A 23,275-nucleotide genomic window follows, 5' to 3' on the forward strand; every position below is an offset into this window, starting at 1 on the left:
CAATGCTGTAGTATTCATCGTAAGATGTTTATTGTATGCTATGTTTTTTATTCCTGGTACCCCGACCAGTCAGTGAAACATCGCGTTCGAATGTTTTACGAGACATGTCAATCATACAGCCGGGTTCTTGAGTTTCCCAAGGGCTCGACTGGCAGTAGCGCTACAATATGTACTAGCTACAGGTCACACCATAGACTGTAACATGGTACCACGGGGAGCAGTTTGCCCTTGGAGTTCGCTCCAATCTGCTCATTGGGTTTTTGGCCCTTTGTGGAGACTCGTGGTGGCTGTGGTTTAAACCTAAATGCAGGAAGGGCATTTGTCCAATGTGGAGTCGCACTGCGGCCGGGTGCCGGACCCAGAGTACGGCAGAGGTTTTAGATGGGCCTCGTACCCGACCAAGGTGGCTAAGGGTGGACATTAACACACACCCTAACCAATTGGAACCTGAGTATGAGTGTATGTGGCGGCACTCATGCCTTGGTTCTCCAGAGTATGAGTGTAGGTGCATGCACTTGTGCTTTGGGGCGCTGATCAACGCATTGTTTTGATCCATGTGCTTCTAGCAATAGAAAGCACCGTGGGGTTAGGCCTTCGCAAGCAGGAACTCACGTTAAATCACAACGGACTCTCACCTCAGTCCTTGTCCCGTCCATCGCCTTTCTTGGATGGCGGTGATGTCAGCCCTCACTCTAACGAGGACATCAACCAGCTGGGTAGCGGCACATTCCCAATTAAGGCACCGGTTATTCCAGATGCTTGTCCTTAAATCGTAATCGTTAATGCGTTTGCCATGGTCGTCATCAAAAGGAGAGTCGCTTACCTAAGACTGTTTTTTGTTCTTTTTCAGTGAGGCGTTTTTTACGTGGCGCGCCCAAACCCAGCACACAACCCTGTAAAGGGAATGTTTCGCCTTCGCACTTTAGCTCGCTTTCAAACGGATGTTCTTTGACTACCCAGAGGATACTTGGTCTAGGACCGGATGTCGTGAGCTGCTTGAGCCGTATGTTAAAGAATCATTTCTGGCCACTCCCAAATGAATGGCAATCAGAGAACTTTCCTCATTTGCGTGAACTACTACACATGACTCAATCCTCCAATATCAGTTTACCCAAAGCTTTTTCCAGTCTTCGAAACACTCGGAATAATACTTCTCCGATACAACCTGCAAGACCACTTCTATTCGGTTTTTACCTTCTCAATCGCGACAAACAAAAAAAAATTTATTTTAGTTTTGATCGCAATTCTTGAGCAATGAACTCCTTGCATCCTTGGTTTTATCAAAATTAGTCGAAATGGTTCAAGCCTTTAATTGAATTAGTTTTTTTTATTACAAAAAATAATACATTCAGTTTGAATTCACAACTTGAATTGTACACTGACAGGCACATACACATTATTTACACACTTAAAAGTAATACACAGTGAGAATTAGGCACATCATTTTCAATTACTATTTAAATTATCCATCGGTGAACACTATAATTTAGCTAAAGGCAATTAGGTTAGCCCTAATGATGCATATAATTAGTATACTCCTATATATATATATTTCTCCTACAATACTAGTAAATTTAAGTTAAGTAGTTATATTTATAATCGGCTAATAATTCAACATTTCACTAGAGCAACCACTTCAGAAAGCTGCCCAAAACGGTTAAACCCAACAACAGCGCTGGAACTGTTACAGTAAGAAAGCTGCGTGTGCGATTGCCCGCACCACGCGCCGCACGATAATCCTCTTCCGGCAGATATTCGCGTATGTGGCGGGTCTTATTCATCATCCAGTGGAAGGCCTGCATGTTACCCTGGCGTTTCAGCTCGTCACCGACATATTCGCGCACTTTCGCATTGTACTCGTTGAGGTAGCGTTTCTAGTCGGAAAGGTGTAGGAGCGTAATCAAAAAATAAAATTTTTTGTAAAAAAAAATGCATCGAAGTAATGTATTTAATGAAATTTGCATTGTTTACCACGAATTGGCGAGCTATACAACTTTTCTCACCTCCATTGCATTTAGAAGCGTTGGATCGATTAACTTTGGCTCAAAGGGCACCAGAGTTACATGACGAAATTCCAGAAATTTCATGCCATTTGGATGCGTCTTGCCTGTGTCGACTACTTCCAGCACATTTTTCAGACGTACACCAAACTCGAAAGGTCGATAGAAACCAGCCTCTAAAATATTGAAAAAACCGAGCCGTAATTAAGAGCTGCCTTAACACAAAACCCCATTACTGTTAACACCCACCGCTGGAAAAGAAATAGCCCTCCAGAAAACGATGAGAGCCTTCCTCGCCATAAGCTATAGAGATTGGAGCTACGAGAAAGATATAGTTTATTGTTACCAAAAATCTGCAAACAATTTTTCAAACTATGCTTCAACTTACGCTCCTTAACCGCGCCATAGGCACCTATACCACTACCCGTCGTCTGTGGATAATCCACCATATTTTCCCACTCTAAACGACGCACCAATACATCCAAACCCGATGCACGTAAATTGGAGGGAAACCGTAACTTTGCCAGCTCCAACATACCAGCCAGCACATTCGTATAGGCGCGTTTCATATCGGCCGTCGGTTCACCGAAAATAAACGTACGCGATACATCGGTTGTACCTTCGTAATATTGGCCACCCGATTCAATGACCAATAAACTCTGGTCGGTGACCTCGATATCGGTTACATTGCTGGAAATGTAGTACGGTAAAGCGGAATGTTCGCCAAAAGCCACAACGCTGCGCTTCGAAAGACCACGTGCATTATTCTGCGAGAGGCGCGAACGATCGATCTCATATTTCACCTTTTCCTCGGTCCATTGCTCGATGAAGAACTGCATTCGAAAAAGACAACATGCAATGACTAAATTATTTCAACATACAACACAGTTTATGAACACTCACTCTGTTCTCTAAAATGCTCATGGCTTCACAAATGGCTGCGGCATCACGTACATGCGCCTCACGCATGCCGCGCTGCTCCTCGGGCGTTTTCTGTGCGCGCATAAAAATTATGGGCGAAGCCTCGATGTAAACTATATTGCTTGGCAATGCCGTGTACACGGCTTCAGATGCACCTTCTTCATTCACACATGGACCCGGTACTAATACACGTTTCCAGATTTGCGCATAGGTACGCAGATCGCTCCACACTTTGTTGTATTCCCTAATTCTGCAAGATTAATTTGTAGATTAAAAAAGGTGATATGTAAAATATTATTTAATTTATACTTCACACAACGTTCGTTGTAACAGTCGGTACGCAAATGGAAGTCTATGCCCTGTGTCATCTTACTATGGTCTACGTAGAAGAAGATCTCATCGTGGCTCACAATGAGGTAGGACTGGAAAGTAATAAGTTCAAAAACAAATTTTTCTGCTCTTCTCGCTATATGTTTGGCAAAATTACCTTCACCACCGGCGTATATGGCAAGTCCAGTCCACGTATATTCAGCAAGTAGGCTATCTCGGTGAGTGATGTAACGATCATGGCATTACAACTGAATTTCTGCAATTTCATTCTCAACTGGTCCACTTTAAACTCCCACTTGTCGCCGGCGAACTGCAGCTCTTGCACGCGTATTGTGAAATTTGATGCTGGCGGACGATCCACCCATATCATATCCAGCAAATTGTTATTGACTCTGCTGAGCACCAACAGCCGATTGCCCAGCTCACGCTCCCAACGCATCCACAAATAGTGCGGCACAAGGTGTGGATCGGCGCCAACTCGCTGGTTTGCATACAGTTTAGCCTTCAAGCATAAAAATAGAGAGTTTTTAATTACGTATATTTTATTAACTGCTAATTTTCTCTAACCGATAGCCATCCCGTTATCGTAACAGTATCGTTCAGCCGATAAAGCTCCCATTCGCAGTCGATTTCCGCATCAGCTTGCTGCACATAGCGATTGTCCACCCAGACCGCCGCCGAACGCGCCGTAACAACAGCAAATGCGCCGATACCCGTAAAACCAGTGAGATATTGCACACGTTTGTCATTCTCGGCCAGTTCTTGATTCAAATGTTCATCGTAGGGTGGTAATATGTATGCATCGATCTCGAGGCCGCGCAGTGATGAGCGTATTTTCATCTGTTCACGCAATGCATGCAAACGTTGGCGGTATTCGGTTACGGGTCTTAGCTGAAAGAACCAAGTACACAATTAGTCATAATATTGTGAGACAAAAGAAGTTTTAATATGAAATAAAGTAGCCATCACAGAAAATATTTATACCAATGCTTAAATCTAACTCTCTAAACTCTCCAATCTAGGCACTCAAATCATACATATATCTTAAGTTATGGTAAACAGATCTAGGATTTGACTTTAACCTGACTCCAGTGTTAAAAGCGGAAATACAGGATCTTATTTGTCAACCCTCGAAAGACACAGTTACCCTAAAGTTCAGTATGTAGTATAGCAGACATCATGGTTTTTAATCTATCATAGTGGCCAACCAACCACACTTATTTATAAGAGAGTTCAGTAAATATCTCTTAATCACCGTTCTATACTCTCATTCCAGAGCCAGAGACAGTAGACTGCACTTCACTCCGAAATGTTCTTTATTACGATAGTTGCGAGAATAAAATATAATGGCGGCTTACTTATATTGCTGATGCAACAAGAAGCTCCCGAACTGACTTCAACCAAGTATAAGAAAACTTTCAGTGATGTCAGAGCTCTGAATGCCGAGTTAGGTTAGGTTAATCTGGTAGGCCAATAAGCTACGCATAGACCAGTTTTAGTCCTTTGCGATACTAGAAGGAGTTCAGTTTCTAGGTCCTTTAGGAATAGTCATCCTTTAAGACGGCTGCGCTTGACGCGATATTTGTCAGACTCTGTATCCTCCCTATCGATGCCTCTTCCAGTGTAGCATAACGTGAGAACCCCAAATGCTTACAATGTAGTCTAGCCAATGCAGGACAAGAGCACATTGTTTCCCTACTGCCTTGCGCTGGACATTTCCTGCAGTAGTCTCGGTCTGCAGGCGTGTATCGCCACCGATATATTCCTACAGTCTCTTCTATCGAGTGCCAATAGCAATTTTGTATACTTCCGATCTACCCTGCTGTATATGCATCCAGATAGCTCTCCCTATTGGGTTTTCATTTTCCTTGCCATGCTTCTGTTCAGGTTTTCGTATAGACAATGCATTGGTTCCCAATATAGATTAAGTTTTCAGGTGTTAAGCTGTTTGCTTTTGGCAACACACAAGACACTTCTGACCGATATGGGATGCGAGATTACTGCGTTTATTACTGCTTGGCTGTCTACGTAGCTGTTGACTCTGGAATCGCCTACAAGTGCAATAGAGGTCAGCTTCGAGGCTTTCGCAATAGTGAAGACCTCAGCTTGAAATACATACAGCATTACATTAGTGCGGAAACTGTAATTGAAACAGAAGACAATTTACTACGTCGGATACTTTTCCAAGATAGGCGGGTTTCAGTCACAAAACTATTATAAAAGTTGGCTGCTCACAAAGCACGACTTAGTGAAGAAGTACTCCTTCATTACAATTCACTTTCCGCGTAGTTGAAATGTGGAGTGCGGAAGGGAAAATATTACAAATAATTTTCCGTGCTTTCTGAGCATATCCTGAGGTATTCGAATTATGTATTACCTAACCTTAATATCTGAAATCTGCGTAGAAAGTGTTCTGTGGTGTGCCAAAGTGATTAATTCGAGCTTTTAGAAATACACAGCAGCTTTAGTCACAAGTAGTAAAAGAACCAAAATAAATTTTACTGTTCTACCTATACTTATAGGACCCAGAGTTCGTTTAAAGACCTGGAAGTGAAAAACCTTAGACAAAACACTCTACTGCCTCTTATGAGACGACAAATGCCGCTCGCAAGTGGATTGCGAACCTCGCCTTGGTTGTGCGGAATAAGGATAATCATTGGGTTTATTATTATCCTGTAACATCAACAGATGGTGTTATTCCTTAAACTATCGATCAATGGCAAATACTAAAAAAAGAAATGAGAAAAAAAATCTTAAAATCCACTTACCAATTTCCCCTTGCGATATTTGCAGACCTCACGAAAATATCCGGTCGGTTCATTGGCCGCTGCGCTGGTGACTAGCACAACTGTAAAAACAATACAACACAACCAAAGGTATGAACTCAATTAGTTGACCATTCAATTACTCATTAAGTCATTAGTAACGAGAAAGCAAGAAAGCAAGCTTTTCGAGCGATCATTTAAAGTGTTAACAACAAATGGGATTGCTCTTAATACCGGCATTATTTGGATTACCTAAAATAATGTTATGGATTTGAGTGCTGAAACATTTGAAGATACAAACTGCCGAAAATAGATAGTACAAAAGAGTATACAATATAAAACTGAGAGGGCTTTTTAGTAAAGCACTCAGTGCAAACACTCTTCTAATAAGTTTGTTTTTCTTTTGCGCATAAATAATTAAAATAATTTAGTCTCGGTAAATATAGCTGAAATGCGTCACACGTCCATCTCTGCCAAATTCGACGTCAAATAGCAAAATTATTTTTCACCCCCACCCACATCCCCTTGTTTTGTGCACAAAGTATATTGGCATGACAATTGCAAAGGCAGCCATATTTATTATAGCCAGAAGATATTTACATTGAGATTGTCAGCATTTTGTCAGCTGAAAGTCAAAATGTCCATAAAATTTCTTGAAATATGTTGAACAAACATACACCGGACTATATTATATGAGTGACATAGAAACTGGGTGAAATGCTTGTGCAAATTAGAGGGGTTTGCCACAAATTTTATGTCAGCGCTGCTAATTTCAATACTCATTTTTATATTAAATATTATTGCTTGTGTTTGTTGCATTGCAACAGCTGTTGTGCGAATTTTGAAATGCGGTTTTAGAATATTTGAAATAAATTCGTAATTTATTGCTCTATTTTTGTGCAAAGATTATTTAGAGAAGTGTTAAACACGAAGATACTAAGGTGGGAGTATGAAATTTATAATAAAATTTAAATAATAAATTATATGATGTTAATAACAGAATCAAAACATCAATTCATATTAATGAACTGAATGTTTGTCAAATATGTGGTTCAAAAAATAAAACTCTGTTCAAACTGCGATAAATATGTTAGACGATATAAAGCAGCTCCTATTTCAAACAGAAGCAGCGACTTAAGTTTAGGGAACAAGTAAAAAGCACATGGAGCCAAATCTTGTGAATACGGTGATTGATATATGGTATTCATTGTAGTTTTGGCTTTAAATTCGATCACAATCGTGGCTTAATGCGATGGTGTATTATAATCGTGTAAAATCGATGAATTCTCCTTCCCCAATTTCAGCCGTTTTCGACGGATATTCTAAAGCAATTGTCTCAAGACGGCCAAACTGAAGTCGTTATTGACGGTCTGTTTCTCCGGAACAAAATTCAGGATAAACCAAACCACGAATATCGAAAAAAAAAACAATGAACATCACCTTGATTTTTGGCCGGCCTCCTTTTTTTTTCTTCCATTCTGATAGTTGTTGACTTATTTGCATGTCAGACTCATAAACCCATGTCACATAGGCCGTTATAAAGCTCTCCATGAATATGGAATCGGAATTTGAACGATCAAACATGTCCAAAGAGACCTGTTACGGTAATATTTTTGAAAAACAATCAGCTTTTTAGGGACCAGTCAAGCAAGAACGGATTTCAAACCCAAAATTATTCGAACGGGCCCGCGAGAGATATCTAGAGATATGTAACACTTACCTAACGCTTTTCAACCACCATATCTTTCCCCTTCCATGATCTCTCGATTTTCTTTGAAGGCTTTCTACCACTCGTAGGCTTGTCGTTTCGATAAAACCGAATCACCGTAAGCTTTTTACAACATACTCAACGATTCCGCACACGAAATTCGGTTTCAAATTTTCAAATCGATAACTAAAACACTGCGGAATTAGTTAGCATATATAAAGATGGACGGACAGTCGGACGGTTGTACATATAGAATTGGCTAAATCAACTCAGCTCGTCAAGCTAATAATTTATATTGATACGTTATAGGATATATGACGTTTCATTTTGGTCCCCCTCCGGGCAGGGGATCGAATTTGGCCACGGTCTTTGTCACAAATAGTGCTGTAATACTCTGCTCGAAATTATATTATAGACTTTAAATGAGTTTTTTTCTAATGGAAAGACATTTGAAGTTCAAACGACAAATGTCACCAGTCATTGAGTTGTTGACTGGTTAGCTAGTAGTAGCAAAAGCTACAAGGTCTGATCGGAGACTTAAATCCGGTACCACGGGGAGCAGACCAATTGGAACCAAAAAAATACGTGCAAAGAGCATTTGTTATTTGGGGCGCTGATCAACTCATTGTATTGATTATAGATCAATGAGATGCTTTTAAAAGATCCATCAAGTTAGGCCATCACCGGTAGGTACTATCGAAAATGTATACTTTGAGTGTTACAAACATCATGGCAAACTTTATATACCATGTTCAGGGTATAAAATGTACTATTATAGAAGACAGTATGGTAGCTTGAAAGAAGCTTATTTGTTACTGCGATATCATTATATTGCTGCATTTTGTACTATCGCAATCTATCACAATAAGCCTCCAAAAAGCCTAAGTGTGTCGTTAGACAGCCACTTACTTCACCTACCTTCAAAATCCTTTAAAATAATTATGTACAGGACAAAGGAATCTGGAGGGTGTTCTTGTAAATAGTACATCATATATGAGTGGCACGCTGAACTTCATTGTGAATACTTGTCGATTTTTCATCGTACAAACTCAGGTGCCCCAAGAGCGGCGTCTACCTCAGGATCACGGAATAGTCAAAGCAGTGAAGTACAAAAGGTGAGCCAACGCGGGTGAACACAGATCTATCGGCCGATTTATAGATTCACTTCAATGACAAATGATAGGACAGAGTAAAATTTGGAGGAATCCATAATATTTTTCAGAGTTGTGATAATTTTTCACAGCCAAATGAGTGTTCTTAACCCCCAATCAAGCTATTACCAAATCACTCCACAACAAATTCCATCATTTATGTGAATCGTTAAACTAGATCCGTTTAATCATATCACATTTTAAAAACTAAATATAATATTTATTAATATTAGTGTTATGCCTGAGGGGCCAATCTACAAAAAAAAAAAGAAATGTGAAATCCCCTAGGAAATTCCATCAAATAAAGCCATTAGACCCAATTTCATGGTCAGCAATCGAACTAAGAACATATGGCCCACTGTGGATGGATGCTGCCACGGTTGAGTGATGACGCTACTACCGATCATAATCAACGCAGCCACCGACCAAATCACACAATTATGGCGGCAGCAGTGCAAGCATAAACGCTTGATTTATTGCCAAAGTGCCATGACAGAAGATTTTCGGAAAAAACTTCTAGGAAATGTTGTTAAATACTTTAAGTTATTGTTAAATGTAGGCAGAGTCATGCTTGTTAAAAATATGAAATTACTAAAAGGCGAAACGAAATTATTAATCACGTATACGCACCGTGCACCGACGCTTTTACTCATGACGTGCACGAATTAAAAATAAAATTCATTTATCTATAGAAAGAAGGCTCGATGATTGCTTGCATATATATTTTATGTAGACATAAAGTTTAATGAATTTGAAGTGGTTTTTGGAAACAAAATTTTTTTTGGAAATTCGGATCCCAGTGGTAGTTTGAAGGCCGCTATTTAAGGGTTTTGAATTGAAACTACTATCTAATTTTTTTTAAACTACAATTTCACTTGAAATGCTATGATTTGTATTATATGTTTTTGAGATGAACTTGACATGAAAGCGGTCCGATAAGCATTTAACCTGTAAATGAAAAACGAAAGTTTTAGAAAAATGGCGTTTACTTCTCAATACAACGTTCTTTTCATTCGAGGAGCTTAAATTTTTACATTCAACATTTTCTTGCGATAAGGTATGAGTACGACCACTAGCGTACACCGATAATATCGATATCATTGACCTTAATAACCGTGCCGTTAGTTCTACTTTCTTCAGGTTGGACAAAGAAGCGAAGTCAATGATGTCTCACGGTTAACAGTCACAGCTTCGAAGTCAAAGATAATTTCGTCTATCTTTGAATCAACATTAACACCAACAACAACGTCAGGCTCAAGATGCCACGGAGAATAACGTTTGTCAATAGATGCTGATTTGAACTGAGTAGGTAATTGAAAAGGTGACTCTCGACGAACAAAAACCGAATTCTATAAGTAACTCTTCAACCCCGTCTTGATATACGTATGTATGGTAAGAGCACCTGTCCAACATGGGCATGGTCTCCTGTGCTAACTGTGCCTAGGTCGCGGTGCATTACCTCAAATCTTATTTTCTATTCTATTCAATGGTGCGAAGGGATGTTTTCCAAGTTTTCGATATAAATGTTCTTTGCGCATTGGTAACTGCGAATACCGCAGTCGATGATGGAACGATGAGCTGTGGGAGATATACGACGACTTTGACATAGTTCAGCGAATTAGGAGACAGCGGCTAGCTCATGTCATCCGAATGGATAAAAATACTCCAGCTCTGAGAGTATTATATATTGGAAAACCCATGCATTGTCTATACGACGATCTGAACAGAAACGTATTAAAGAATTTCAAAACCCAATGGAACGAGCTGCCTGTGTGCAAAACTGTAAACCGATAGACCGGAAGTATACAAAATTCCTATTGGCACTAGATAGAAAAGACTGTAAGAGCTTGATGGGAATACTGGTCTGTCCGGTGGCGATAAATGCCCGCAGAACGGAGCTGACAGGTTGAGAAGACTGCAGAAAATGTCTAGCGGAAGGTACCAGAGAATCAATGGAAAATAAGACTACGCTGTAAGCATTCTCACGGTATGATACACGGAAGGAGGTACCGATAGTGAGGCCGCAGAATATGCTAAAATTCGCATCAAGCGCAGGCATTCTAAACGATATATAATCCTCTTGAACTTAGCAATTAAACTCCATCTAATACCGCAAAGGACCAAACTGGTCTACGCGTGGCTTATTGGTCGACCATATTAACCTAACTTCACCAAACTTGTTATTGATGTTATTGTCTTTATGCTCCGGAATTAAATTTTTCGATCAGAGAAAACGATGGCCATCACCATTCCAGTCTGTGCTAGTCGCCTTCGCTGGTGCAAGGTTGGCGGGTGAAGCTCACAATTTCGACTACACCTTGTCTCTGCTACATACCAAAGGTTCCATGTATCGTCGATGGCCACGAAACAACTCAAACTGCTTCAAACAGTACAGTGAAGTGGTTTCACGATTGGGCTTTTTGTCAGGAGTAAACAAGAGCGGCATCTATCGTACCGACAGCTTTTTATGACCAATATTTTATGCAGCTATGGCTTACACATTTTTTGAGTTACTTACTATATATATCTGCATCTCATGCATCTGCAATTGGCAGTTTGGAGACATAATATCGTAGACCTTTGTTTCAAGTTTTAAAAAAACTATTTCCGGACAACAAAGCGCAGCTCAACAAACACCAGCAGCGACCATATTGAAACTCGTTAAACCAATTTCTGACGATCTCCGCCGATGAAGAATCAGCGACAAGTATTACGCGTTTTCCTTTTTTTAAATGAGCGAACACAACCCCTTCCGGGTTAAAAAAAAAAAAAAAGAACGAGGAAATTTTGGCTGTAGCTGTCTATGAGAACATCTATTGTAACTCCGGCTTGTTTTATAGTCAACGGCGTTATTGTTAAGTACTTATCGAAACGCCCCCGTAGCAATTTATGGCGAAAGAATTATAATTGATTGATTGCAAATTCTTGGCTACAGTCACAGAGCTAAACTTTTTATTTATTTACTTTTTTCCTTTCGAAAGTATTAACCCCACAAGTGCCTGTATTAAGTATTTCGAAATATGAAAAGCGAAAATGAATACAAAAATATTTTAATTACTGCCTATCGAAGCTCAAGCATTTAGCTTTGTCCATTTTTTGCTACAAAAATTGTTGGATTACATTAAAATACTTCAACAGTAGCGGCCATAAAAATAAGACATTAATATTTTCCACATTTTAGTCACCACCAACAAACACTACGTACACAAACAAGAACAAGCGGTCAGGAAATTCGCTCTGCCAGCACACATGTACTCACCTAGAATGCTCAACGCCAATCGCCAAATCCATTTAGCTGTCGACATCTTTGCGGAATGCCTGCTCCAGCTGCTGTTGCCGTTGCTGTTGCTGTTGATGTTTATGTTGTTATTGTTATTGCTGCTCATACAATTTTCATAAAGTTTCACGACTATCAGAACGTGCGCGGCACACCAATGGCTCCGGCTTAGTGAAGTACGCACACCCACACAATCACAGTCGCCACAACAAATCACTTTTCCGCAATTAACGCTAAGTGCGGTGTGAGTTTTCTTTTCGCAAATCTCATAAACTTTCTAGGCCTCAATGCAATTTGTATACTTGTGTCTATCGCATTGAACGCTTGGCCGTTGGCAATTTAGACCTCGCACACACTCTGACACTCCCGGTAGCGCTATCTGAAAGAGAAGACATTTGCGGTTGTGTTGCGGTGAATGCGGTTTCGTTATCGCGCCCGTTTTTTGATTAGCGATTAAAGTGCCAAGTAAACAACACAGATGCCTTAATCGTTGCGCACACATTATTGTTGCCGCGCTTGAACGACTGAGATTTAGCTATTTTATCTGTTTTTTATATTAAAGCTAACATACTTACATACTGGCGCACATATGTTCACATATTAAATATGCGAGATACGCGTCTAGTGGGTATGTTTCTTTAATGACACGTGTAGTTAAATTAAAATAGAAAATCCTAAAGATTTGCACGATCATTTTTATTATTTATATTATTCCTTTACGACTTGTGTGGTATGCATATAAATTGATAGTAAGCAAGTAAGAAGAGGCTATGGGGCTGGGCAGGTTCGGGGAAATATATATATATATATATATATATATATAGCAGCAGATGGTATACTATCTACTAACTGATGCCCAGCATATGCTGAAATTATGGAGAGAACAATTCTCCAGCCTGTTGAATCGATGACGAAGAAGCGAGGTTTCCATTGAATATCAATTACCCGCCTGAAGAACAACAAATCGGCGTATAATGTGGTCCGACGAAAATATGCCCTACATTTGGAATTTAAGTGTCCTCTTCACAATCCTCAAAAAGGAAGACTCTACAATCTGTGCCAACCAAAGTGGGATAAGCCTCCTCAACATCGCATATGAGGTTCTACTAAGCGTACTGGCAGCAAACTGATTGGACCTTATCGGTGTGGCTTTAGACATGGCAAATCAACAACCGACCAGAGACTACTTCTTCATCGACTTCATAGCTGCTTTTGACAGCTGCCTTAATGACGCTTTGTCTGAATTTGGTATACTCGTCAAAACTAATATAGCCGTGTAAACTGACGTTGAGCAACACCAAAAGCTCCGTCGGGATCGGGAAGGACTTCTTCAAGCCGTTCGATACCAAATGAGGTTTCAAACCAGGCGACTCGCTATTATGTAACTTCCATCTACTGCTGGAGAAAATATTTTGAGCTGCGGATCTGAATGGTGAAGGTACAATCTTCCATAATAGTGTACAACTGCTGACGTATGTCGATGATACCGCGCTATTAGTTCTGTTTTCTCCAGACTAGATAAGGGCAATTGAAAAGTAAAGTCTATTCATTATTTCCATCCTATTATATGGTGCAGGAGCATGGACGATGACAACATCATTAGATGTCGACGTTACGAGTTTTCGAGAAGAGGTTCGGCGGAAGATGATTTATGATCTTTTGCGCAGTTTGCGCAACGACGAATATCGTATTTAGAATAAAAGGCAGCGGCTACGCTTGCTAAGTCAAGTCGTCCGAATGGACGAAAACGCTCCAACTCAGTAAGTATTCGACGCAGTACCTGCCGGGGGAAGCAGTCGAAGAGAAAGACCTCCTCTCCGTTGGTAAGACCTCCTCTAGAAGGACCCGGCGTGGCTTGAAATTTCCAATAGGAAGAACGACTGGCACGCTGTAGTAGTAGTAAACAATTTGGAAAATATGTAAACGCCATATTATATGCGTATATAAAATTTCTTAATTCCGATAGCAGTCATTAGATTTTATTTATTAATATTAATATTGAATTTTTACTAATACTGTACTCTTATTTCCATAGCATCTAGTACACTTGCTAAATACAACTAAGCTTTGTTTCTGGAGCAGTAATCTAAAAGTTTTTCCTTGTCCCACATTCTTTACTGATTATCAATACCAAGCGAATTTGCAAGAGATAAGAGCAAGTATTTATAATAGAATTAATTCTATTCATTTTTAATAGAGATTGAGAGAACTGTATTATTCCGTTTGAGGAGCAAAAACTGCATATGAGTAAACACATTGCTTTTTTTAGATCAATCTATGTGTCTGAAGCAGACTCAAATTCAGTATTTGCCATTTTGCTTATAACGGCTGGCCTTCATTAAAGTTAACAATGTACGAGACACATTTTAGTCTAAATCGAGTACACTAAAATAGGCAAAAGATATCTTTTATGCTGTACTTTTGCTGAAAATATTGTTGGTTTTTATATTTCTTGCAATTTTTTGTATTTTTGGTCGTTTTTATTGTTATTGTGGAACTTTCCTTACAATTAGCCGATTTTTGATGATGTGCTGGATTCTCTGCTAATAGGAAATGCTATTGATTTAGAATATCTGTATGCGGAAATACATGATTTTTTTTTTTTTTCATTTAGAAACTTAGTAGCGAATGATTTCCTCTAATTGGACCCAACAGAATTCATCTAGGATTCAAATACATAACCGTGTAGGTAGTAAAAACGACTTCCGTTTACAACACCTACATGTAATGTGCCGATTTCAGATTTAATAACCGACTCTAACTTAATTCCAGCCAGAGTGGTATGTGGATGGATGGAGTCATGTGTAGAAGTTCTCTGATCGCCATTCACTTGGGAGTGGCCAGAAATGATTCTTTTACATATGACTCAAGCAGCTCACGACTTCCGGTCTTTGACCTAGTGTCCTCTGGGTAGCCTAAGAACATCCGTTTGAAGGCGAGCTAAAGTGAGAAGGCGAAACATCCCCTGCATAGGGTTGTGCACTGGGTTTGAGACCCGCCACGTAAAAAACCACCCCAAATGAAAACGCAACAACAGCCTCGGATAAGAGTGGTATGTTCACTACTTTTAATTTCGTAATATTTTTGTGTAATCAGCTAAAAGGCGAAAGCCAGTAAGTTTACTCAGAGATAGAGTTACTACCACAGACAATTTCGAAAAAAAATTACTATCGAAAGATGAATAAATAAATTTTTTTTCTTTTTTTTTGACAGATCAAGCGTAAATCGTGTCAAGCTGTCATTTAATATTTTTGTTAGTAATGTTTAGCGTTTCAACATGGAAAAACTTACACCTGAACAACGTTTAAAAACCCCTCAACTTTATTACGAAAATTCATGTTCTGTTAAAAATATGTTTCACGCGCTTCGCTCAACTTATGGTCAACATAATCGATCATCAATCTTGAGACGCAGCATTCATTATTGGATAATATTCGATCGAATAGACCACGTCCAGCACGCAGTGAAGAAAATATAGCAGCCGCAGCTGAGAGTGTACGCGAAGAGCGTGGAGAGTCGATTCGGCGCCTTTCATAGCAACTCGGACAGTCGTATGGAACGACTTGGCGCATTTTACTTAGATCTTAGATTTAAAGCGTACAAAATACAATTTGTACAAAAAATGAAGCCGCTCGACATTTCCAAGTGACATCTCTTCACTCTATGGGGTTGTGAAAATTTCCATGAATTTCCGACGTTTTCTAGCAAAATTTTGTTCATCATTGATTCTCATTTCTCGGTCAGTGGGTTTATGAACAAGTAAAATTGTCACATTTTGAATGAAGAACAACCTGAAGAACTTCAAGACCTGCCATTTCATTCATAAAAGCAACGCTTTGTTCTAGTTTAAAGATCGGTGGAGTCATCAGTCCATTTGTCTGCAAAAATGAAGCCAGTGAAAACGTAATCATCAATGGAGACCGTTATGGCGCCATGATAACCGAGTATTATATTCCCAAAATTGAAGCTCGTGATCTCGGCGATATTTGCTTCAACAAATTGGCGCCACTTCATACATATCGCATCAATCAATGAATTTATTGAGAGAATACTTTGAAGAGCAAACAATTTCCCGTTTTGGAACTGTCGATTGGCCACCAAGATCGTGTGATATCACACCGTTAGACTTTTTTCTGTGAACAAGGAAGTCTATTCAAAAGTCTCATTCGCCAGTTATCAGTCGAAATACTCGAACTAATCATCGAAAACTGGACTCAACGGATAGACCATCTGAGACTAACATGTGAAAGGCATAAATGCCCAAGAATGTCATTTTGAATAATAACAAACATTCCTCATTAGATTTGATGTTTCTGTGTGTTTTTTTTTTTTTTTTTTTTTTTTTTTTTTTTTTTTTTTTTTTTTTTTTTTTTTTTTTTTTTTTTTTTTTTTTTTTATTAAAGAAATGGATCACCTTTTACAATTGGGAGGGGTCCAATTAAAAAAATTTACCTCTGAATGATAGTAAGGTAATATTATAGGTGTAGTAAAAGGTTTTGTTCCTCGATAGAAATAGTTGTTTGCTGGACAAGTTCTAAGAATTGAACATGCTACTCGATTTTTTAAACTGAAAACTCACGTGCCCACCACTGACCATGGAAGACACATATATATACTTCTGTAAGTATTTATATGTGTATGTATGTTATATAGTAGTTTGAGGGCTTGCTAATGTGCTTCACACACCCACCATGCAACGGAAACGAAATTTTATTGCTTCTTCTTGGACGAATGTCTTGTTTGTTTTGAATGCTGCTAAGTTTAGACGAATAAAAAAAGCAATGTGTATATTAGCCGTTAACGTTTCGGTTGAGTAACACAATGTGGAGGGGAAGTTAAAGTCAAAAGAAGTTCAAAATCAAAAAACTGAAGTTGCTTATTTAGTTTTTGTATTCCACGCCTTAACAATAAAGTGGCGCCAGTAGAAAGCTGCGCACTTTATGCGTACTTATTTGGCTACTGGTTAATTAAAAACGAATTGACAAATTAGAATTATTGGTTAAAACAAAAGCGACCTTCCGACGTTGCCAAATTTGGCGAGCCCAAGCAATAAATAAAAAATACTTTTGTAATTTAATGAAATTGTATGCTTGCTTGCTCATTCCAGCGTCAGCCAATTATGAATGCGACTTTCTATGGGCAGCTATATTAATATATACATACATATGTACATATGACATATATTTATAGTATATATTATATATCATATAGCATATAAGCAGTTGAATTATGCACTTCATTTAAATGGAATAGTTCATTTACAAAATTGTCGTTGGTGGCATTTCAACGGCTTGCCTTGTTCCAAGCGCTGTGTGGGTTGCAAGTGTTGCAAAAAAAACAAAAAAACATGCAGCAACAACACTTTTAATTGTAGCTTAACTATAGTAGCAATTTACACTAACGTCAGTTGAATGCAACAGCTGCCAACAAGGGCAAATGCCATGCAAATTCATATTTCTCTTTTGATCTAATAAAATTAGTTAAGCGTTGGCAAGCGCAAATAGCGATAATGTGCATGTGTGAGTATGTATGTATATTAGGCAATGCAACAAATGCGTAAACGCACACACTGGTACATATGTACATTTCCTTCCTGTACTTGTTTACTTGTGTCAATGCATGTACTACTTATGTATAGTTGTATGTGTGCCAATAAATTTTTGTAAGGAAATATCAGCTGTTTATTGCGCTGGCAAACAATGTTGCAAGCAACTATTTATGACATTTGCTTTGTGGGCGAATTGTAATGCGTCCAACACTTGCTGTCAAAGGTCATATGCGCCAAAATGGCATATATGGATGGTGTCAAGGACGTGCGACAATCACTTTGTGATACTTTTCTCAAGACTTTGCAATAAGCTAATTCTACTGGAGAAATTGAATATTTGAAATTGTTATAACTGATTACATTAAGCATATGACATTGTTTGCGGATATCTGCTTAAACAAAGTTGATTTGGATCGTTCAGTTTGTATGGCAACTATATGTTATAGTGGTCCAATCGGTTTAATATTTTCGAAAATTGTAGTAATATCTTGGTCAATATATCATGCCAAATTTGAGGTAGATATCTCGTAAAATAAAAAAGTTTTGCATACAAGAACTTGATTTTGATCAGACAGTTTAGGTGGCAGCTATATGCAATAATAGTCCAATCTTTAGAATATGTCTGCGACTATGCTGCAATCTATTGGATAATGACTCATTTCAAGTTTGGTGAAGATATCTTATAAAATTTAAATGTTTTTCATACAAAAACGCCATTTTGATTAGTCACCGATCTGAAAGATTTCACCCTAGATGGCACCGTTACCTTAGACAATTTGCCATGCGAAATTTCATGAAGATATATCGTGAACCGAAGAAGTTGCCCATACAAGCACTTGCTGTCGATCGATCAGTTTGTATGGCAGCTATATGCTATAATGAGTCGATATCGAACTCCTATAAATAAGCAACTTCTTGCAGAGAAAAAAACGTGTGCAAAATTTTAGATGGACATGTCAAAAGAGAGTACGCGTATCTACAGATAGACGGGCCGCCGAACATGGCTAAAGCGACTCAGCTCGTCTTAATAATCATATAAAGTAACGTTTTCAATAAAAACGCTATGACTGTGAAAATACATTCGATGCCATTATATATGTATATGGAACTCGATTTATTTCGCATGGCACCCCGGGCACGCTAGCAGAAGTCCAGACGCTGAATTCAATTTTCAACGGTTTGCAAGCATAAATCGGCTATTTCACGATCGATATTCATACGAAGTTCATCAATGCAATGGCTTGTTGGCATAGATCACATACTTGACGTAGACACACAAAAAAAGTATAACAGCTTCTAACACGTTCACCAAACTTGTTTTTCAATAATTCGATTGTGACATTCGCTGTGTGACTTTTAGCGCCGTGCTGTTCGAATCACATATTGTCCAAGTCTATATCTTGCAATTCGGGACAAAAATATTCGATTATCATTAAGCTTTGGCGATTCCTATTCACAGTAACGTGCCGGTCTTGATCATCAAGGAAGAAGTGCAGCCCAAAGACGCCTCTGGCCCATAAACCGCATAATTTTTTCGGTTGACTCATGAAGTGACCCACGGCATACGTCTGTATTACTGCCTGACCAATAACGCATATTTTGCTTATTGAGGAAGCCATTCTGCTAGATATAAAGCTCATCGCTGAAGACGATTTTTCGATGAAAACCCGGATCATTTTCAAGTTGCAGCTCAGCCCATTTTACGAACATACGATGATTCTGGAGGTCAAGCTTCGTCCGTTCTTGTGTCCATTCGATCTCGTAAGAATGTAGGCTAAGATCTGTGGATTCAAATTTTCCCACTTGGCGCTCAATTGTTGATCTGTTCTGTAGCGCTCTTAAAATTTAACCCACAGACCCCGAATTTCGGTAGTAAATTTTAATACTTCTATTTGTTGTTGAATCGTATATCTTTCCTTGATGAAATAGCAAACCTTACTGACAAGAAATGGCAAATGAGCGGGCATATTATGGCATTATCAGAGATTACGGTACTAACGACTGACCGCAAATTACCGAAAATAATTCATAAAACGTAAATTCACGAACAATACACTACTAATATTATTGAATTATGATCAGCGAAGGTGAAGAGGTTATCACAGCAGCCATAAATAATATAACCCATTAATGCTTTGCCCGCATTCACTAATGACATTTATGTACAAACTGCGCATGATTTATTAGCTGTATTCGATTCGACAACGAAGCAAAGAATCAAATAAACATCTTTAATCTAGTATGATGGATGGGAGATAGAACAGCGAGCCGGTGTGCTTTATAATTTTCTCTACTTGTGTTGCATAAATAAACAATTTTTGGAATGAGAGAAGTGATCGAAAATATCAAGAAAATAAGTGGTGAGTCGGAAAAGACTATTATTATACAAAACGTAATGATAGGGAAGATATTAATTGCTACTTATATAAATATAAAAAATATTGATTTGTAGCAAAGGATTTATTATAACTTAAAACGGGTGATTCAAATAGAGGTACTATTTTCAATAGCCTCTTTTAACAGATCACGCGTGAGTCGTGTCAAGCTGTCATTTAATATTTTGGTTAGTAATATTTAGCGTTTCAACATGGAAAAACTTACGCTTGAACAACGTTTACAAATCGTTCAACTTTATTACGAAAATTCATGTTCTGTTGAAAAAATGTTTCGCGCGCTACGCTCAACTTATGGTCAACACAAACGGCCTACTGAGCGAACTCTTCGCACCACTATCACCCATCTTGGCACTCAGCATTCATTATTGGATAATATTCGACCGAATAGACCACGTCCAGCACGCCGTGAACAAAATTTAGCAGCCGCAGCTGAGAGTATTCACGAAGACCGTGGAGAGTCGATTCGGCGCCTTTCATAGCAACTCGGACAGTCGTATGAAACGACTTGGCGCATTTTACTTCAAGATCTTAGATTTAAAGCATACAAAATACAGTTTGTACAAAAACTGAAGCCGCTCGACCTTCCCAGGCGATATCGCTTCGTTCCTTGGGTTCTTAAAAAGTTCCAAGAAGATCCGACATTTAGTTCAGCGATGAGGCCCATTTTTGGCTCAATGAGTATGTAAACACGTAAAATTATCGCATTCTGGACGAATAACAATCCCGAGAGAATCAATGGCTACTATTTCATCTAAAAAAAATGACAGTTTAGTGTGGTTTATGGGCCGGTGGAACCATCGATCCATATTTCTTCAGAAATAATGCCGCTAGACATCTAAGAAGAACAGTCTTAGAAAAGACAAGGACAGTATCATAGGAGGTATTCCATTTTCTCTTTAGTGCTAGCCATCTTTGACGCGTGCTCAAACTATATTGAAGCAATCCCAAAACTCTCTGTGTTCAGAATTTCCTTGGTAAGCTTTCCTTCCAACATGTTTTTTAATATTGATGTTACTTCATAAATTTTGCCGAATTTTTCTTAAAATCTCAATTTTTAATGGCTTTGACACCCAAAACTCGCCGTGAATCCGCCACTGCTCCAATTACTCTAGTACTTTCTGCTATTAAAATTTATATGTTTAAGCTTTAACAATTTGTTTGTGGATACTTCATGATTCTAACTTAACATAAAGTGCCACAAATGAATTTGAAGAATCACATAACGGTACATATTACATATAAACACTTCATGAGCAACAAGCATTAACACCAAATGCACCCCTTCCATGTAAAGTGCTGCAGCCGGCAGAAAGAAATAGTTCAAAACAATTAAAATAAACTGAAAGAATAAACATTCGAAATTTATGAACTCCACACGTACGCGGCGAGACAAGTTGATTTGGGCCAAACAAACGTGTACACGAACGTGAGTGTGAATGTGCTCCTGAGCATATTGCACTTGATTTAGGCCGCAAAGCAGCAAATACACTTTTCAAATGAAGCTTCATAGAATTTCGGATGTTTTTTCGTATATAAACATTGTATTTACGTATGTATTTTGGTATATGTGCCTCCGTAAGTTTTGCCTGAACATTGAACATGAACATTCTGCAAGATAATTAATGCTCTGGCTATTTTAAAATCGAAATTTTGCTTATTTATATGGAGCAGCAATTATTTGCCACCGACGCATGCCATGTAAACATGGCACTAGATTTGAATATGTACTTATACATATGTATTTAGGTGGGTATGTGAAAAATGTTTGCGATTCCAAGCATCAAAGTTTCAAAAATTAAGAAAAAAAATTTAAAAAAGAAGATTAAGAAAAAAATTAAAAAAAAAGATTAAAAAAAATAATTAAAAAAAAAGATTAAAAAAAATTAAAAAAAAATTTTTAATTAAAAAAAATTTAAATACATTTTATCAATATTTAATTAATCAATAATTAATTTTTGCAATTAACTACACTTGTTGTACACTAGTTTGTTTATATGCTGCGTTTACAAAAAACAAATGACTCATGCGGCGCACAGCTGAGGCAGTGCCAAATAAAATTATGCTGCTTTATTTGCGCGCAGATATTTCAAAAACTTTTTTCAACGAGCCAAATATTTTTTTAACTTTTTTTTTTCAATCACAAAACACCTTGAAAACTGAAAACTGAAAATTTCGACAATTTTTTATTTTTGAACTCTTGGCAATGACCGCGTCAACATTTAAAATATCAAAAGCAACGATGCGTGCAAAGTATATGTATGTATGTATGTATGTATATAAAATATATGTGTATGTATATGTGGCGCGCTGCTAAATCGTCCTTTTAATTTGTAACACTTTTTTCGGCAGCAACGTTACTCATACGCAGTGTATGACTTTATGGTAGTTATTATTATACAATAGTTTTACAACTTTCGTTGTTTTTTTATTTTATTCAAACAGCTGATTTTCAGCATCAAAGTTTCACAAATTTTTATATATTTTTTCAAAACTTTTTTTAACCTGTTGTCGACTTGCACACGCGTGTATAACATATATATTTGCATAGGCCAATAATATGTGTGTCACAAGTCTTAGAATAATGAAAAACTATTAATTTCCGTTACGTTTTTCTCGCTTTCTTCGAACCGCACGCAAGCAAAGCAAATAGCGAACTAAATGCGCGCGCCACGCTCAGCGTAGAATATTTTCTATTTCTTTTTTTTTTTCAAAATATCAAAGTACGAAATAAATTCATTGCATTATGTTTCGAACAGCGCGCCAGCATTGCGCTTGTGTGTGTTTGTGAGCAACAGCACATATGTACAACAACTACACAGAGAAATAAAAAGTTCATGCGTTTGGGAAGTCAGCGGAGCTTTGGCGGAAAAATGGGTAAAGCAAAAGAAAATCGCTGCTGCTGGCTGGCGACAACAGCAATTGCCTCTTTGTCAGCTTGACAAGCACAAATACTCACACACACATGTACATAAATATAGTGCTTAGAGCGACAGTTAGCGCTAAGTATTTGTGCGTTTGGCCGGCGCATTCATAACTCGTAAATGCGGTGACGACGGCAGCGCTTGCTGCGGCTGCTTCGCTCTGCTCCTAAAGCATTACGCGTCGATGCGTTCAAATTACTTTGCGGTATTGGTTTTATGGTATGAATGCAGTTCCTGAATGAAATACATCTCCGTACA

General features: G+C 38.3%; 1 protein-coding gene across 2 annotated transcripts; it reads right to left on the bottom strand.

Moving 5' to 3' along the window:
* Positions 1 to 1,307: 1,307 nt before the first annotated feature.
* On the bottom strand, positions 1,308 to 22,763 carry LOC108977578 (xaa-Pro aminopeptidase 2). Of its 2 annotated transcripts, none has more exons than XM_018947310.1 (11): positions 22,599 to 22,734; positions 12,135 to 12,531; positions 6,020 to 6,099; positions 3,819 to 4,142; positions 3,409 to 3,753; positions 3,231 to 3,343; positions 2,904 to 3,171; positions 2,389 to 2,833; positions 2,250 to 2,318; positions 2,004 to 2,176; positions 1,308 to 1,874 (listed from the first exon to the last, which is right to left on the bottom strand). In XM_018947310.1, the coding sequence occupies exons 2-11, from the start codon at positions 12,259 to 12,261 to the stop codon at positions 1,623 to 1,625; spliced, it is 2,196 nt and encodes a 731-aa protein (XP_018802855.1). In that variant the 5' UTR covers positions 12,262 to 12,531; positions 22,599 to 22,734; the 3' UTR covers positions 1,308 to 1,622. The 2 variants fall into 2 exon arrangements, with proteins under 2 accessions (XP_018802855.1, XP_018802854.1); XM_018947309.1 differs by having other exon boundaries at positions 1,623 to 1,874; positions 22,703 to 22,763.
* Between the last annotated feature and the right edge of the window lie 512 nt (positions 22,764 to 23,275).

Source organism: Bactrocera latifrons, unplaced genomic scaffold, assembly GCF_001853355.1.
Source record: "Bactrocera latifrons isolate USDA-ARS-PBARC rearing strain unplaced genomic scaffold, ASM185335v1 scaffold_91, whole genome shotgun sequence".
Classification (NCBI taxonomy): Eukaryota; Metazoa; Arthropoda; class Insecta; order Diptera; family Tephritidae; genus Bactrocera; species Bactrocera latifrons.